The following is a 17447-nucleotide window of genomic DNA, read 5'->3' as shown; positions in this document are numbered from 1 at the left end:
TTCATGACCTCAGGATGGCCCAAAGCGTTTACAGCTAATGAAGTACTTTTGAAGTGTAGTCACTGTCGTAATGTAGGAAATGCGGCAGCCAATTTGTGCACAGCAAGCTCCCACAAACAGCAATGTGATAATGACCAGATAATCTGTTTTTTTGGAGTGAGGGATAAATATTGGCCAGGACACCAGGGAGAACTCCCCTGCTCTTCTTTGAAATAGTGCCATGGGATCTCTTACGTCCACCTGAGAGCGTGCAGGGCCTCAGTTTAACGTCTCATCCGAAAGACGGCAGCTCCGACAGTGCAGCGCTCCCTTAGAGCTGCACTGGAATGTCAGCGTGGATTTTTGTGCTCAAGTCTCTGGAGTGGGACTTAAAACCACAACCTTCTGACTCAGAGGCTAGAGTGGTACCAACTGAGCCATGGCTGACACTTTGATCTTTGGTTATTAATTTAACTTTGACTTCTCTTCAAGTGTTTTATTTGAACTGAACTGGTGATGACCATTGAAGATAAGGATCCCACTCCACTTCTTACAAAACCATTCACAAACTGCTAACAAAATATCAGAATACAGAGTCAAATGGAAGAAAATGACCACTTACGCTAAATATTTTTTTAAACTGCAAAAAGTTTAGAAATGACTCTTACCTGACTGGGTCTGGAGGCACAGCAATTTCTGTAGAAAAAACATAGCTGTAAATTACGGAGGAAAAGTATACATTTTAAGATTTTAGACTTTGTGTTTTGTTTACTTTTCAAGGTGCTGTAAGTCATTATAGTATACTAGCTGGAGTGCCCAGCGGTGCCGAGGCTTTTTCGAGGGCATGTTGTTGTTGGAAGAGAGAGAGAGAGAGCGCGCGACTAGGGGGGAAGAGAGAGCGCGACAGGGGGGAAGAGAGAGAGCGACTGGGGGGAAGAGAGACAGCGACTGGGGGGAGGGAGGGAGGGAAGGGGGAGGGGGAGGGGGAGGGAGGGAGGGGAGGGGGGAGGGAGGGAGGGGAGGGGGGGAGGGGAAGGGGAGGGGGGGAGGGGAAGGGGGGAGGGGAAGGGGGGAAGGGGGGGAGGGGGGAGGGAGGGGGGAGGGGGAGGGGGGGAGGGAGGGGAGGGAGGAGGGGGGAAGGGGAGGAAGGGGAGGGGGGAGGAAGGGGAGGGGGAGGGGGGGAGGAAGGGGAGGAGGGGGAGGGGAGGGGGGAGAGGAGGGGGAGAGGGGGAGTCCCCGAGCCCCGCCCCCGATCTCCCGATCCCTGATCTCCCGATGTCCCGCCCCCCGATCCCTCGATGTCCTGCCCCCCGATCTCTCGATGTCCCGCCCCGATCTCCCGATGACCTGCCCCGCGATCTCCCGATGTCCCGCCCCGCGATCTCCCGATGTGCCGGCCCGCGATCTCCCGATGTGCCACCCCACGATCTCTCGATGTCCCGCCCCCGATCTCCCGATGTCCCGCCCCGCGATCTCCCGATGTCCCGCCCCGCGATCTCCCGATGTCCCGCCCCGCGATCTCCCGATGTGCCGCCCCGCGATCTCCCGATGTGCCGCCCCCCGATCTTCCGTCCCCCGATGTCCCGCCCCCCGATCTCCCGATGTCCCGCCCCCCCCGATCTCCTGATGTCCTGCCCCCGGATCTCCCGATGTCCCGCCCCCGCGATCTCCCGATGTCGCCGCCCGAGCTGGCTTCAAGACCAGAGAGATGCCGCCGCGCAACCTACCGCGTGAGGCCCGGCCAGACTCAAGTTGCACTCCGGGCAGAAAATGACGCGGACGCTGACTCCCGCCCCGCCCGCCTTTACTAAGATGGCGGCGGGTGGCGACGCTCGGCTCAGGCCCGCCCCCTCCAGCCTTCACAAAGATCGCGACGGGAGGCGCCTAGCTCAGGCGTGGCTGGTCAACAGACGCCCAGGCTTTGAGGCCTGGAAAAACGGTGAAAGGTAGGAAAATTATAGAGGTAAGACAAAAGATTTACAAATTAATTAACTTTTTTAAAAAACAATTTGTCTTTTAAAAGCAACTTTTTTTTTGCTGGAAATGTAGATGTGAAAAGAAACACGCAGAAAGCGGGAAAAAGAAAGGAAAAGTTTGGAATCAGATGGCGGCGACTCACCTCGGTTCAGAACGATAAGGCCCACCCACACAGGCACCGATTGGTGGACCGTCAGGTCACCGAAGCGTAGGATTGGTCAATCGTCCCGTCACTCGACCGTAGGAGGGCACGGCCGCACGCGCCAGGACCCGCAGTACGATTGGTCGACCTCGACGTCACTCGATGCTAATGAGCGGATAATGAGCGGAATGTTGAAAGTTTTTTGGATACCATGGGCGCAATTTCTGTCCGGCCGAAACGTAAATACGCTTAGGATGGTTCTGGAATCGTCAGCTTTCTTTCGACGTAACGCACGTGTAGGTACGCTCTATAACTTTCGAGTTAATTCAATACAGACAGACAGACGGAATGACAGACAGACAGATGTATCCTTTTACTAGCTGGAGTGCCCGGCTGTGCCGAGGCTTTTTCGAGGGCATGTTGTTGTTGGAAGAGAGAGAGAGAGCGACTGTGGGGGGGGAGAGAGAGAGAGCGACTGGGGGGGGGAAGAGAGAGCGCGACTAGGGGGGGAAGAGAGAGAGCGACTGGGGGGGGGAAGAGAGAGAGCGACTGGGGGGAAGAGAGAGAGCGACTGGGGGGAAGAGGGGGAGGGGGGAGGGGAGGGGGGAGGGGTGTAGGGGAGGGAGGGGGGAGGAGGGGAGGGAGGGAGGGAGGAGGGAGAGGGGGTGAGGAGGGGGGAGGTGGGAGAGGGGGGGAGGTGGGAGAGGGGGGAGGGAGGGAGAAGGGAGGGGAGGGAGGAGGGGGAGGGGAGGGAGGAGGGGGTGGAGGGGAGGAAGGAGGGAGAGTGGGGGGAGGGAGAGTGGGGGGAGGGAGAGTGGGGGGAGGGAGAGAGGGGGGAGGGAGAGAGGGGAGGGAGGGAGAGAGGGGGAGGGAGAGAGAGCGGGGAGGGAGAGAGAGTGGGGGGAGGGAGGGAGAGAGAGGGGGAGGGAGAGAGAGGGGGGAGGGAGAGAGGGGGGAGGGAGAGAGAGGGGGGGAGGGAGAGAGAAGGGGAGGGAGGGGGGAAGGGAGGGGGAGAAGGGAAAGGGGGGGCAGGGAGAGAGGGGGGAGGGAGAGAGAGGGGGTGAGGGAGAGAGGGGGGGAGGGAGAGAGAGGGGGGAGGGAGAGAGGAGGGGAGGGAGGGGGGCAGGGAAGAGGGGGGGCAGGGAGAGAGGGGGGGAGGGAGAGGGAGGGGAGAGAGAGGGAGGGAGGGGGAAGGAGAGAGGGAAGGAGGAAGAAACCGACCAGCCCAGACTAAAGATGGCACTGTTCGGGCCCACATTGAAGTTCCGCCATTATCAAAGATGGCGCCACGAGGAAATTGTCGTGCCGCCAGGATCAAATATGGCGCCGTGGTGTCGCTGCATTGAACTGCTGCCAGGATGAAAGGTGGCCGGGCCCAGTTGCCGGGGTAACCCTCCTCCCCTCCCGATCTCGAGAGCCGGTTGCCGGGTTAACACTTGAGAGGGGGGGGGACCGAGGAGAGGGGATAGGGGGCGGGGGCAGAAAGAAAAAAAAGCTGGCCAGCCTTCAGGGCGGGTGCGGCCAGCCTTGAAGGTGCGTGAAGAAGCCGGCGGCCATTTTCTCATGTCGGTTGGAAGCACGGAAAAAACATTTTCTTAATAAAAACTGCAAAATTTATTTACTTTTAAAAAAAGTAGCTGCAAAGTACAAAATCGGAATCTTCTAACTTTATATGTTCTTTCCTTAAAAAATTTCGGCTTTTGTATATCTTCTAACTTTATATCTTCTTTCGTGAAAAACTTTCGCCTTTTGAAAACCGAAAGTTTTTTAAGGAAAGAAGATATAAAGTTAGAAGATATAAAAACTGAATTATTTATTCTCTATCTCTTCACTTACGTTGCAATAGTTGCTGCAGTCACTCCAGCGCTCGCGAAGACTAAAGTAACTTTTACTTATTCTGTCTTATTAAGCATCAGGCCCCGCCCACTCACGTCATAGGATTGGTCAACCATCACGTGATGGGGGAGACCGAAGTGGGGGGGTGAGGGGTGGGAGGAGCTTGCCACAAAACAATTGCCTAGGGTCCAGCATGGCTGGCAACAGACACCCAGGCTTAGAGGCCTACCTGCAAAAACGGGGAAAGGTAGGAAAATTAATGAGATTAGATAAAAGATTTAGAAAGTAATTAACTTTTTTTAACAACAATTTCTGAAAGTAATTAACTTTTTTTTAAAAGAATTTCTGTTTTAAAAGGAACTTTTTTTTTAAAGACACAGAAAGCGGGAAAAAGAAATGAAAAGTTTGGAATCAAGATGGCGGCGACTCACCTCGGTTCAGAACGATAAGGCCCGCCCACACATGCACCGATTGGTGGACCATCAGGTCACCGAAGCGTAGGATTGGTCAATCGTCCCGTCACTCAACCGTAGGAGGGCCCGCACGCGCCAGAAACCCGCCGTACGATTGGTCGACCTCGACGTCACTCTATTGCTAATGAGCGGATAATGAGCGGATAATAAGCGGAATGTTGAACGTTTTTTGGATACCGCGGGCGCAATTTTTGTCCGGCCGAAACGTAAATACGCTTAGGACGGTTCTGGAATCGTCAGCTTTCTTTCGACGTAACACATGTGTAGGTACGCTCTATAACTTTCGATTTAATTCAATATAGACAGACAGACGGAATGACAGACAGACAGATGTATCCTTTTATATATATAAGATAAGACTAGCTGAAGTGCCCGGCGGTGCCGAGGCTTTTTCGAGGGCATGTTGTTGTTGGAAGAGAGAGAGAGAGCGACTGGGGGGGAAGAGAGAGAGCGACTGGGGGGAAGAGAGGGAGCAACTGGGGGGAAGAGAGAGAGCGACTGGGGGGAAGAGAGGGAGGGGAGGGGAGAGCGGGAGGGGAGGGGAGGGGAGGGGGGAGGGGGGAGGGGAGGGGAGGGAGGGGGGGAGGGTGAGGGGAGGGGGGAGGGGGAGGGGAGGGGGTGAGGGGAGGGCGGGGAAGGGAGGGCGGGGGGGAGGGGAGGGGGGAGGGCGGGGGGAGGGCGGGGGAGAAGGGAGGGGGAAGGGAGGGGGGAAGGGAGGGCGGGGGGGGTAGGGAGGGCAGGGGGAAGGGAGGGCGGGGGGGAAGGGAGGGGGGGAAGGGAGGGGGAGGGCGGGGGGGAAGGGAGGGCGGGGGGAAGGGAGGGGGGAAGGGAGGGGGGGGAAAAAGGGGGGGAAGGGAGGGCGGGGGGTCCCCCCCGAGGGTCGCGGTCCCCCCGAGGGTCGCGCCCCCCCCGAGGTGAAGACCGCCGATTGCGCGCGCAGCAGGAGCTGAGACGTGGCGTCTCTCTCTGGCTCGGCCGGCGGGCCCGGTTGCCAGGGTAACCGTGACGCTGACCAAGCCCCGCCCCCCGGCCGAGCCAGAGAGAGAGACGCCGCGTCTCAGCTGCTCCTGCTGCGTGCGGCCCCCCCCGAGGGTCGCGGCCCCCCCCGAGGGTCGCGGCCTCCCCCGAGGTGAAGACCGCCGATTGCGGCTGTGCGAGACGGCCGGCGGGCCGGTTGCCAGGGTAACGCTGGACGCTCAGCAAGCCCCGCCCCCCGGCCGAGCCAGAGAGAGACGCTGCGTCTCAGCTCCTGCTGCGCGCACACCCTAGCGGCGTTGGGCTGAGGCTCGGCCCTCCAGCCTTTGAGTGGGGCCGGGAATTGCCTAGCTCGGGCGTGGGTGCGAAGGAGAAGCCGAGGCTTCGAGGCCTACCTGGAAAAACAGGGAAAGGTAGGAACATTAATGAGATTAGATAAGTTAATTCATTTCTAAATCATTTTTTAAAAAAACAATATGTGTTTTAAAAGCAACGTTTTTTTTAAAGACGCAGAAAGCGGGAAAAAGAAAGGAAAAGTTTGGAATCAAGATGGCGGCGACTCACCTCGGTTCAGAACGATAAGGCCCGGCCACACACGCACCGATTGGCTCGGCGGCACACGCCAGCAACCCGGCGTACAATTGGTCGAGCTCGAGGTCACTCTGTCGCTAATGAGCGGATAATGAGATGCTAATGAGCGGAACGTTGAAGGTTTTTGGGATACTGCGGGCGCGATTTTAGCCCGGCCGAAACGTAAATACGCTTAAAACCGCCTCGGAAGCGTAAGCTTTCTTTGGAGGTAACGCGCGCGTAGGTACGCCCTGTAACTTTCGAGCGCATAGCCCGACAGACGCACACGTGATGACAGACAGACAGAATGACAGAATGACAGACAGACAGACAGACAGATGTACCGATTTATATATATAGATATATATAGATTTGCTGACTGTAAAGGTAAATTTAAAAAACTGAAAACCTCTAATATTTGTGCTAAAAAGAGACTCCTAGCTTGTTAAGGCACTTAATCTGGTAATATTATATATTTATATGTCTATATGTTCATGTGATCGGACAGGATTCCTATTGTTTAAAAATTCAGTTACAAAGAAAAGTCACTGAGAGGAGAAGATAAATAAGGGGATATGGGAGGTGGGGAATGAGGGCCAGTAGTCACAGGCATCAGGCGATGGGGCAGAGGGAAGGGTGTCACAGGCCATGGGTATCATGGAGTTCCAGGGTTCACAGGGTCAGAGGTCATATGACATATGTGGGGGGCATAGGGCCCAAAGTGGTTAGTTCGAGGCTAGCAGTATACCAGCAAGAAAAATAAATGGGGAGCAGGTACACTGAATCTAAAAGCTCATGGTCAGAAAGGAAACAGGGAGACCCTCCACTCAGGGAAAATATCCTCCCTACATCCAGTCTGTCTAGCCCTGTCAGAATTTTATACATTTCTTTAAAAAAAAATCATTTATGGGATCAGGGCGTCGCTGGCAATGCCAGCATTTATTGCCCATCACTAGTTGCCCTTGAAAAGGTGGTGGTGAGCCGCCTTCTTGAACCACTGCAGTCCGTGTGGTGAAGGTACTCCCACAGTGCTGTTAGGTAAGGAGTTCCAGGATTTTGACCCAGTGATGATGAAGGACCGGCGATATACTTCTAAGTCAGGATGGTGTGTGACTTGGAGGGGAACTTGGAAGTGGTGGTGTTCCCATGCACCTGCTGCCCTTGTCCTTCTAGGTGGAAGAGGTCGCGGGTTTGGGAGGTGCTGCTGAAGAAGCCTTGGCGAGTTGCTGCAGTGCATCTAGCAGATGGTACACACTGCAGCCACGGTACGCCGGTGGTGGAGGGAGTGAATGTTTAAGGTGGTTGATGGGATGCCAATAAAGCGGGCTGCTTTGTCCTGGATGATGTTGAGCTTCTTGAGTGTTGCTGGAGCTGCACTCTTCCAGGCAAGTGGAGAGTATTCCATCACACTCCTTACTTGTGCCATGTAGATGGTGGAAAGGATTTGGGAGTCAGGAGGTGAGACACTTGCCACAGAATAGCTAGCCTCTGACCTGCTCTTGCTGCCACAGTATTTATGTGGCTGGTCCAGTTAAGTTTCTGGTTAATGGTGACCCCCAGGATGTTGATAGTGGGGGATTCAGCAATGGTAATGTGATTGAATGTCAAGGGGAGGTGGTTAGACTCTCGCTTGTTGAAGATAGTCATTGCCTGGCACTTCTGTGGCGCGAATGTTACCTGCCACTTATCAGCCCAACCCTGAATGTTGTCCAGGTCTGGTTGCATGCGGGCATGGACTGCTTCATTATCTGAGGAGTTGTGAATGACGCTGAACACTGTGCAGTCATCAGCTCAATTTCAATGAGATCATCTCTCATTCTTCTAAACTCTAGTGAATACTGGCCTAGTTGACCCAATCTCTCCTCATACGACAGTCCTGCCATCCCAGGAATCAGTCTGGTGAACCTTCGCTGCACTCCCTCTATGACAAATATATCCTTTGTTAGGTAAGGAGACCAAAGCTGCACACAGTACTCCAGGTGTGGTCTCACCAAGGCCCTGTACAACTGTAGTAAGACATCCTTGCTCCTGTACTCAAATCCTCTTGCAATGAAGGCCAACATGCCATTTGCCTTCCTAACTGCTTGCTGTACCTGCATGTTTGCTTTCAGTGACTGGTGTACAAGGACACCCAGGTCCCTTTGTACATCAGCATTTCCCAATCTAGCACCATTTAAATAATACTCTACCATTCTGTTTTTCTTACCGAAGTGGATAACTTCACATTTATCCATGTTATACTGCATCTGCCATGTATTTGCCCACTCACTCAACTTGTCTAAATTGCCTTGAAGCCTCTTTGCATCCTCCTCACAACTCACAACCCCATCCAGTTTCGTGTCGTCAGCAAACTTGGAAATATTACATTTGGTTCCCTTATCCAAATCATTGATATATATTGTGAATAGCTGGGGCCCAAGCACTGATCCCTGCGATACACCACTAGTCACCGCCTGCCACCCCGAAACAACCCCATTTATTCCTACTCTCTGTTTCCTGTCTGTTAACCAATTTTCAATCCATGCCAGTATATTGGCCCAGAAATTCGGGTCCCAACGCGTGAGTACGGACGGAGTACTCACGCGTGGACCCAATGGAAGTGCCGGAATCTGGCATGCACTACGCATGCGCGGAAAACCGGCACTTCCGATCCTCTGAACCAAGGGGTTCAGAGGTCGAACACGTGCGCGCGGGAGTCTGCGTGGGAGTCTGCGCGTGCGCGATGAACTTCCTTTTTTTTTTACAGGTTTAAACGTGCGGGTAAGTCTGTACATTTTAGAAATGTAAAACGCAGCCGTAAGGACTTCATTTTCAAAGGTAAGTGGTCAATTATTTAAAATTAAAACAGTTTTTCCACAGGTTTTTTACTTTTAAATACTTTAAAGTAAGGTAAGTTTATTTTTAGCCCCGTTTTTTTAGAAAATTACTTTTTTCAAAAATTTAAATTTTTGTTTAAAATAGTTATTTAATGTCATTTATAGTTTAAGCTGGAGTGCCCGGCGGTGCCGAGGCTTTTTCGAGGGCATGTTGTTGTTGGAAGAGAGAGAGAGAGCGACTGGGGGGGAAGAGAGAGAGCGACTGGGGGGGAAGAGAGAGAGCGACTGGGGGGGAAGAGAGAGAGCGACGGGGGGAAGAGAGAGAGCGACGGGGGGGAAGAGAGAGCGACGGCGGGGGTAAGAGAGAGAGCAACGGGGGGGAAGAGAGAGAGCGATGGGGGGAAGAGAGAGAGCGACGGGGGGAAGAGAGAGAGCGACGGGGGGAAGAGAGAGAGCGACGGGGGGGAGAGTGAGAGCGACGGGGGGGAAGAGAGAGAGCGACTGGGGGGGAAGAGAGAGAGCGACTGGGGGGAAGAGAGAGAGCGACTGGGGGGGAAGAGAGAGAGCGACTGGGGGGGAAGAGAGAGAGCGACTGGGGGGGAAGAGAGAGAGCGACTGGGGGTGAAGAGAGAGAGCGACTGGGGGGGAAGAGAGAGAGTGACTGGGGGGGAAGAGAGAGAGCGACTGGGGGGGAAGAGAGAGAGCGACTGGGGGGAAGAGTGAAAGCGACTGGGGGGGAAGAGAGAGAGCGACTGGGGGGGAAGAGAGAGAGCGACTGGGGGGGGAAGAGAGAGAGCGACTGGGGGGGAAGAGAGAGAGCGACTGGCGGGGAAGAGAGAGAGCGACTGGGGGGAAGAGAGAGAGCGACTGGGGGGAAGAGAGAGAGCGACTGGGGGGGAAGAGAGCGAGCGACTGGGGGGAAGAGAGCGAGCGACTGGGGGGGAAGAGAGAGAGAGAGTGACTGGGGGGACGAGAGAGAGAGACGACTGGGGGGGAAGAGAGAGAGAGAGCGACTGGGGGGGATGAGAGAGAGAGCGACTGGGGGTAAGAGAGACAGAGAGCAACTGGGGGGGAAGAGAGAGAGAGAGCGACTGGGGGGGAAGAGAGAGAGAGAGAGTGACGGGGGGAAGAGAGAGAGAGAGCGACGGGGGGGAAGAGAGAGAGAGAGCGACTGGGGGGGAAGAGAGCGAGAGAGCGACTGGGGGGGAAGAGAGAGAGAGAGCGACTGGGGGGTAAGAGAGAGAGAGAGCGACTGGGGGGGAAGAGAGAGAGCGACTGGGGGGGAAGAGAGAGAGCGACTGGGGGGGAAGAGAGAGAGCGACTGGTAGGGAGAGAGAGAGCGACTGGGGGGGAAGAGAGCGAGCGACTGGCGGGGAAGAGAGAGCGACTGGGGGGAAGAGAGAGAGCGACTGGGGGTGACGAGAGAGAGCGACTGGGGGGGAAGAGAGCGAGCGACTGGGGGGGAAGAGGGAGAGTGACTGAAGGGGAAAGAGAGAGAGCAACTGGGGGGGAAGAGAGAGAGAGAGCGACTGGGGGGGAAGAGAGAGAGAGACGACTGGGGGGAAGAGAGAGAGAGAGCGACTGGGGGGGATGAGAGAGAGAGCGACTGGGGGGAAGAGAGACAGAGAGCGACTGGGGGGGAAGAGAGAGAGAGAGCGACTGGGGGGAAGAGAGAGAGAGAGCGACTGGGAGGAAGAGAGAGAGAGAGAGCGACGGGGGGAAGAGAGAGAGAGAGCGACTGGGGGGGAAGAGAGAGAGAGAGCGACTGGGGGGGAAGAGAGAGAGAGAGCGACTGGGGGGAAGAGAGAGAGAGAGCGACTGGGGGGGAAGAGAGAGAGTGAGCGACTGGGGGGAAGAGAGAGAGAGAGCGACTGGGGGGGAAGAGAGAGAGAGAGCGACTGTGGGGGAAGAGAGAGAGCGACTGGGGGGAAGAGAGAGAGCGACTGGCGGGGAAGAGAGAGAGCGACTGGCGGGGAAGAGAGAGAGCGACTGGGGGGGAAGAGAGAGAGCGACTGGGGGGGAAGAGAGAGATGCTAATGAGATGCCAATGAGCGGAATTTTGAACGTTTGTACGTTTTTTGGATACCGCGGGCGCAATTTTTGTCCGGCCGAAACGTAAATACGCTTACGACCGTTTTGGAATCGTAAGCTTTCTTTTGATGTAACGCACGTGTAGGTACGCTCTATAACTTTTGAGTGCATAGCCAGACAGACACACACCGAAGGACAGACAGACAGACAGACAGACAGACAGACAGATGTATCCTTTTATATATATAGATAGATTTACAAAGTGTGATGTTTTTAAAAAATGTATTTGAAGGTAAAGTACAGTTTTACAGCCTCAGCATTTATACGTTTTGACAGGTCTATCTGTCAAGACTTATGAATGGAGCATTCCCTGCTCTGATTGGCTGCCTGTTGCTCACGTGATCCCAGGGGACGCATCGCACTAACTACACCCCTGGGACACGCCAGCATAGCGCGCCGGCCTCTGGGACAGGCCTCGGAGAGGAATTCCATGCAGGCCAAGAGGTCAACTGCCGGCGCGCTAGGTAAGTGTAGGTCGGGGGCTTGCACCCGCGGGAAGCCCCCGACCCGAATTTCTGGGCCATTACCTCCAATCCCATGTGCTTTAATTTTGCACACTAACCTCTTATGTTGGACTTTATCAAAGACCTTCTGAAAATCCAAATGCACCACATCCACTGGTTCTCCCTTATCTATTCTACCAGTTACATCCTCAAAAAACTCCAGTAGGTTTGTCAAACACGATTTCCCTTTCAGAAATCCATGTTGACTTTGTCTAATCCCGTTGATAGTTTCTTAATGCTAATAGACTCTAGCATTTTCCCTACTACTGATGTTAGGCTAATGGGTCTGTAGTTCCCTATTTTCTCTCTCCCTCCTTTTTTAAATAGTGGGGTTATATTTGCCACCCTTTTGGGACCCTAGCCAGACTATATTACAGAGCACTCCCAGATTGATGGGATTGATCAAGGGATAACATATGCTTTATGACTCCTTTGACCTTGAGAAACCAGACATTTTGCAAAATTGCCGTGCCCTGTCATGCTACTGGTGATTGTCCAGGCAGAAGTGGATGAATTGGCTTTCCCTAGAAAACAAAGTATATGTGACTTGCTTTATGCATCCATGCACAGCTGGTTAAATAATGTTACTGATATGTCCAGTGGGAGCCTGGAATGACCCCATAGCAGAAAAGTTCAGGAAGGCAGTGTTTGTCACAGCCACCGTGGTTCCTATGATGACGGTATAATTAGGATGGGTTAAAGCATGTGGACCTACTTCTCTTGTGAAGTGCAGCCTCCACAAGCACTGCTTCTGGGGCAGCTGGAGCTAGGAGCACCTTGGTTTGTATATTCTTAAGTAGGGTGCCATGAGCCTCCTCTGCTCCCGATCAGCCTGTCCTCCATCCACTACTACTCTTTATCCAAAAACAAAATACTTGGATTTTCCCAATGGGAAGCATGTGGTGGTCTCTTTAGAATGAGGTTGGGGGCAGAGAATAGAAGCTCCATGGCAGAAGGCACAAAGGTAGATGGTGAAGATGTTGGCAGGAGTAAAAAAAAACAAAAAAAAAGTTAAAATCAGTTGAGAAATGAGGGGGTAATTTTGACTTTGTGTGACAATGTTAAATGGGCGACAGCAAATCGGCAGCCAGCTTTACACCTTTCCTGGTTTTTATTTCCATTGACATCATGATGACTTTGACACAAGTAAAACTGAAACCTCCTATATTAAATACAGTGAACTGTGACCATGAGTTGTGAAATGTAGCATATAGGTGACAACTGTGAGACTCATTGACAGGCAGACAGTGAACAACAGGCAGATTGGGCAAGTATTACCAACAACAGGATAAAGTTATAAATATCTGCACCGATCAGGAGAGTAAATTTTGAATTTCAATTACTGGATGTAATTATTTCCATTCCCTTTTGACATGATCATAAAGATAGTTCATACAATTGGCAAGCTCACCTGAATGCAGTTTGGTTTTTTAGGTCGAAGTATCCAACTACAAAATGCATTACTGCAAGGAGACACAGGCAAGCAACTAGGACACCAGTAATGAGATAGATATGAAATAAATTCTTTGAAGTCGATTGTGAATCTGCAAAAACATAAGCACTAATTAGTTCTTTTGCTGTGAGTTGGTTGTTGGGAATGTTTCATTAAGATATTTGGTGTCGTTTTTGACCCCGAGATGAACTTCCGACTACATATCCGTGCCATCACTAAGACTACTTCCACCTCCGGAACATCGCCCAACTCCATCCCTGCCTCAGCTCATCTGCTGCTGAAACCCTCATCCATGCTTTGTTACCTCTAGACTTGACTATTCCAATGCGCTCCTGGCTGGCCTCCCACGTTCTACCCTCCATAAACTTAAGGTCATCTAAAACTCTCCTGCCTCGCACCAAGTCCCGTTCACCCATCACCCCTGTGCTCGCTGACCTACATTAGCTCCCGGTTAAGCAATGCCTCGATTTCAAAATTCTCATCCTTGTTTTCAAATCCCTCCATGGCCTCGCCCCTTCCAATCTCTGTAATTTCCTCCAGCCCCACAATCCTCCGAGATATCTGCGCCTCTTGAGCATTCTTGATTTCAATCGCTTCACCAGTGGTGGCCGTGGCTTCAGGTGCCTCGACCCTAAGCTCTGGAATTCCCTCCCTAAACCTCTCCACCTCTCTACCTCTCTTTCCTCCTTTAAGACCCTCCTTAAAACTTACCTCTTTGACCAAGCCCTGCCCTAATTTCTCCCTATGTGGCTCGGTGTCAAATTTTGTTTTAAAATGCTCCTGTGGAGCACCTTGTGACGTTTTACTATGTTAAAAGCGCTATATAAATACAAGTTGTTGTTGAAGCCCAAGGCATTTCATTTCTTCTGACAGGAAAGGAAATATAACAGATTCATTTTTAATACAGGATTCATCACTTCATTTACTCACAACATAATCTGTATCATTTAAGCACTGAATAAAATGTAAAATTTTACATCGCCTTTCTCAAAGATTTGTAGAATCTTTGTAGATTCATTGGAAAATTTCATGGAACAGGAATATATTTGCAAAACTGCAGTGTGCTCAGAATTGGACACAATACTCCAGCTCGGGCCGAAATAGTGTTTTATATAGGTTTAGCATAACTTCCTGGCGATTGGGTCCCATATGCTTTATTGACTGCTTTGTTAACCTGTCCTGCCACCTTCAAAGATTTGTGCACAAACACCCCCAGGCCTCTCTCTTCTTCCACCTCTTTTAAAATTGTACCATTTAGCTTGTATTGTCTTGCCTCATTCTTCCTAACAAAATGTATCACATCATACTTCGCTGCATTGAATTTCATCTGCCATGTGTCCGCCCATTCCACCAGCTTGCCTATGTCTTCTTGAAGTCTATTACTATCTGCCTCACTGTTTACTACACTTCCAATTTTGCGTCATCTTCAAATTTCAAAATTGTGCCCTGTACCCCAAGTCCAAGTCATTAATGTATATCAAAAACAGCAGTGGTCCTAGAACTGAACCTTGGAGAACACCACTGTATACCTCCCTCCACTCTGAAAAACAGCCATTCACAACAACTCTCTGTTTTCTATCCTTTAGCCAATTTTGTATCCATGCTGCTACTGCCCCTTTTATCCTATGGACTTCAATTTTGCTAACAAGCCTAATATGTAGTATTTCCTCAAACACCTTTTGAAAGTCCACATACACAACATCAACTGCACTGCCCTCATCTACCCTCTGTGTTACCTCATCAAAAAGTGCTGAGTTACTTATTCCTAAGTCCAAATCATTAATGTAAATTATGAATAACTGTGGTCCCATCACTGATCCTTGTAGAACACCACATTTTACCTTCCTCCAACCAGAGTAACTATCCTTTACCCCTACTCCCTGCTTTCTATTTTTTAGTCAATTTACTATCCATTCAGCTATTTGTCCCCTGACTCTACATGCCTAACCTTTGTCACGAGCCTACCATGTGGTACCTTATCAAAGGCGTTTTGAAAATCGAAGTATATGACATCTACTACATTGCCCTTGTCTACTGTTTACGTTACCTCTTCAAAGGTTCTATCAGGTCAGTTAAGCATGACTTAACCTTTCGGAATCCATGCTGACTAATTTTATTATATTTTCTGGCTCTTCTATCACTTCATTTAGTATGGATTCCAGTATCTTTCCTATCACTGACATTAAGCTGACTGATCTATAGTTCCCATGTTTTGTTCTATCTCCCTTTTTGTATATATGAACAACATTAGCTGTTCGCCAGTTGTCTGACACTTGCCCCTCTTCTATGGAACTTTTATTTATATTTTATATATATAAACTAGTATTTGCTGAATGCTATTTTATGTTTAGTTTTGTTTAATTGTGGTTTACTGTAAACGTCAGCACAATGAATCCCATTCATTCATGAAAATGCAATACATATATTTTAGATATACTTACCATGTGGAACTGGACTGTTTTGTGGAATGGTATAGTTTTGTGTCCCATTAAATGCTGGGTGGCTTACAATGCAGATTATCTCCTCACTGAAGAGGTGGGTGGTAATGTTATACTCGCTTCGTACAGTCATGGTTCTGTTACTGTGATGGGTCATATTGATTGAGAAGTTTCCTAAATTATTTGGGTACCAAGTAATTTCTGCAGCTGGTTTCCCACTTGAAGCGGTGCATATGGCAGTTATTGTGTCCTTTAATGTGTTTTCAATACTGAAAGATATAGCGGGTGGAACTGCAAAAGACAGAACAATACTTGAATTGAAACTTGCATTGTGCACATGTTCTGAAATTTTTAATTGAATCTTCAACCAATCTAACCAATATTTTCCAGAATTATACATTGGCTTCTATATGAATGTATTAATAATACATCAAGCTCTAAAGCAGCCTATGATAGTGTCACAATAGGATGTTGTAACACAAACTCAAACTAACATGTAGAAACTGAGCTAGTACTGACAGCTGCTGGCTTTGGAACTCAAACTGCTGCCGATTTTAGGGGTTCATTCAAACCATGTTAAACACCCTCCCGCACAGGCCTGTACTAATCACTCCTGTAACTCCAATGCTAATTCTTATGTATATTAAGCTAAGTAATGCCAGGTTTAAACTGAATTAAAAATGTTTATTCAATTTGACTCTGCAAATGAAGTCCTTGACAAGAACATGAAAAATCAATTTTTTTCACATTGTCCATTAGTTCATTTTTGGAGGGATGGACATTCTGATAGCCTTGCTAAACATAGACAAGACGTCTCTTAAAATATTTTTTTACCAACATCACAACACATTTTATTCACTTCTAATTTTTTGCTAAAGTTCGTAAAAGGAGGAAAATATAACCCTGTGTGACTCACATTGGGTAGAACACTATTAGGATGTGAATTTGAATTCAGCCCAGTCTGATAATCTTGGGCCTAGAAATTCAGTGGGCTGCGCCACCCATTAGCGCCCAAAGAGGGCACTTAGTGGGTTTTACGCCACTGGCCACACCTCCCGCTAAATTTAGCGGGATGCTAATGGCGACGCTAGCCGTTAGCGTTGCGCCGCTACCGATGACGTCATCGGTGTGCGCAGCGCCCCATTACCGGCGCGATCGCAAAATTTGGTAGCGCCCCCTGCTTTAACGCCGGTCGCAATTTGCGACCGGTTCAGGGGGCCTACCTGCAGCGGTAGAGACGCTGAGGTGCGGGGTGGCCATTTTTTTTGCTGGCCGCCTGCCAGCACCTCTCCGCGCCACCGTCCCCGGCCTCCTGAGCACCCCCCCGCATTGTGCCGGCTGTGTCCCAAGAGCCCGGCACTTCTCCTCGGTGCCGGGCTCTTTTGCCGGCACTCGCGCTCTTCGAGCGTGCTGCAGCAGGCCCCTCCCCTTTAAGAAGGGGAGGAAGGCCTGCAGTACTGCAGCGCGCCGTGCCGCAGCATGTGGCGCTGTGGCACGTTGCGCTGCGATTTTCAGTTGCAGCGCCCCAAGAGGGATGCGGGGCGCCTCAAGTCGCGCTGCGCTTCCGTCTGGGGTGCTGAAACTGAATTTGTGGCGGGCGGCCACGACTCCTTCCGGGGCGGTACTTTCAGTGCCCTGGTGAGACTGGCGTCCCAAACGGGGCACCAGTGAATTTCTAGGCCTTGGTATTTCTAAATGATCTAAGTGAAATGTTTTTGGACAGCCTCAAGCAGTCATTACTGTGGCCAGAAAGTTAGGAATGGCATTTGATTTCTTAAAGGGGAAAGAAAGAAGAAAGTCTACGGGGAGTTCTTTTTATTTGAAGTATTCTCCCCTTTTATAGATTAAGTCACAGCCTGCGCAGAACTTTTGGGGGTCAATTTTCTGGCCGCCGCCGGGCAGCTTTTCTGGCGGCCGGGGGCCGAAAATCGGCGAAAAAGCGGGTCGGGGCCCCCCCCGCCTGATTCCCCACCCCGTCCGACTTTCGGACCACTGTTTCCCTGCGCCCCGCTTCAGTCCCGGCCGCCGCTGGCGGGACTGGTCGTCGGCACACTAATTACCAATAATCAGCTTGTTGAAGTCGATTTTCCGAGGCCGTTGCGACTTTGGGGCTTTCCCCACATCAAACACGCCTGTGGGGAACCCCGCTGCTGAGACCTGGCGTGAAGCTTGCCGGCTTGCTTGCTGTCAGCTG

General features: G+C 51.2%; 1 protein-coding gene across 1 annotated transcript in view; it reads right to left on the bottom strand.

The window, feature by feature from the left end:
- Positions 1-17447, bottom strand: part of LOC147107517 (cell surface glycoprotein CD200 receptor 1-B-like) — a 39735-nt gene that overhangs the window by 9826 nt on the left and 12462 nt on the right. Inside the window, exons 3-5 of the mRNA XM_086006591.1 lie at positions 15257-15544; positions 12774-12906; positions 648-675 (exon numbers count right to left, since the gene is read on the bottom strand). Coding sequence (XP_085862717.1) covers positions 648-675; positions 12774-12906; positions 15257-15544 — 449 coding nt within the window. The remainder of the gene's footprint in view (positions 1-647; positions 676-12773; positions 12907-15256; positions 15545-17447) is intronic.

This window comes from Somniosus microcephalus, chromosome 14 (assembly GCF_052327205.1).
Source record: "Somniosus microcephalus isolate GS21.2 chromosome 14, FLI_Smic_1.0, whole genome shotgun sequence".
Taxonomy (NCBI): Eukaryota; Metazoa; Chordata; class Chondrichthyes; order Squaliformes; family Somniosidae; genus Somniosus; species Somniosus microcephalus.
This window is presented reverse-complemented; position numbering and strand designations above follow the sequence as displayed.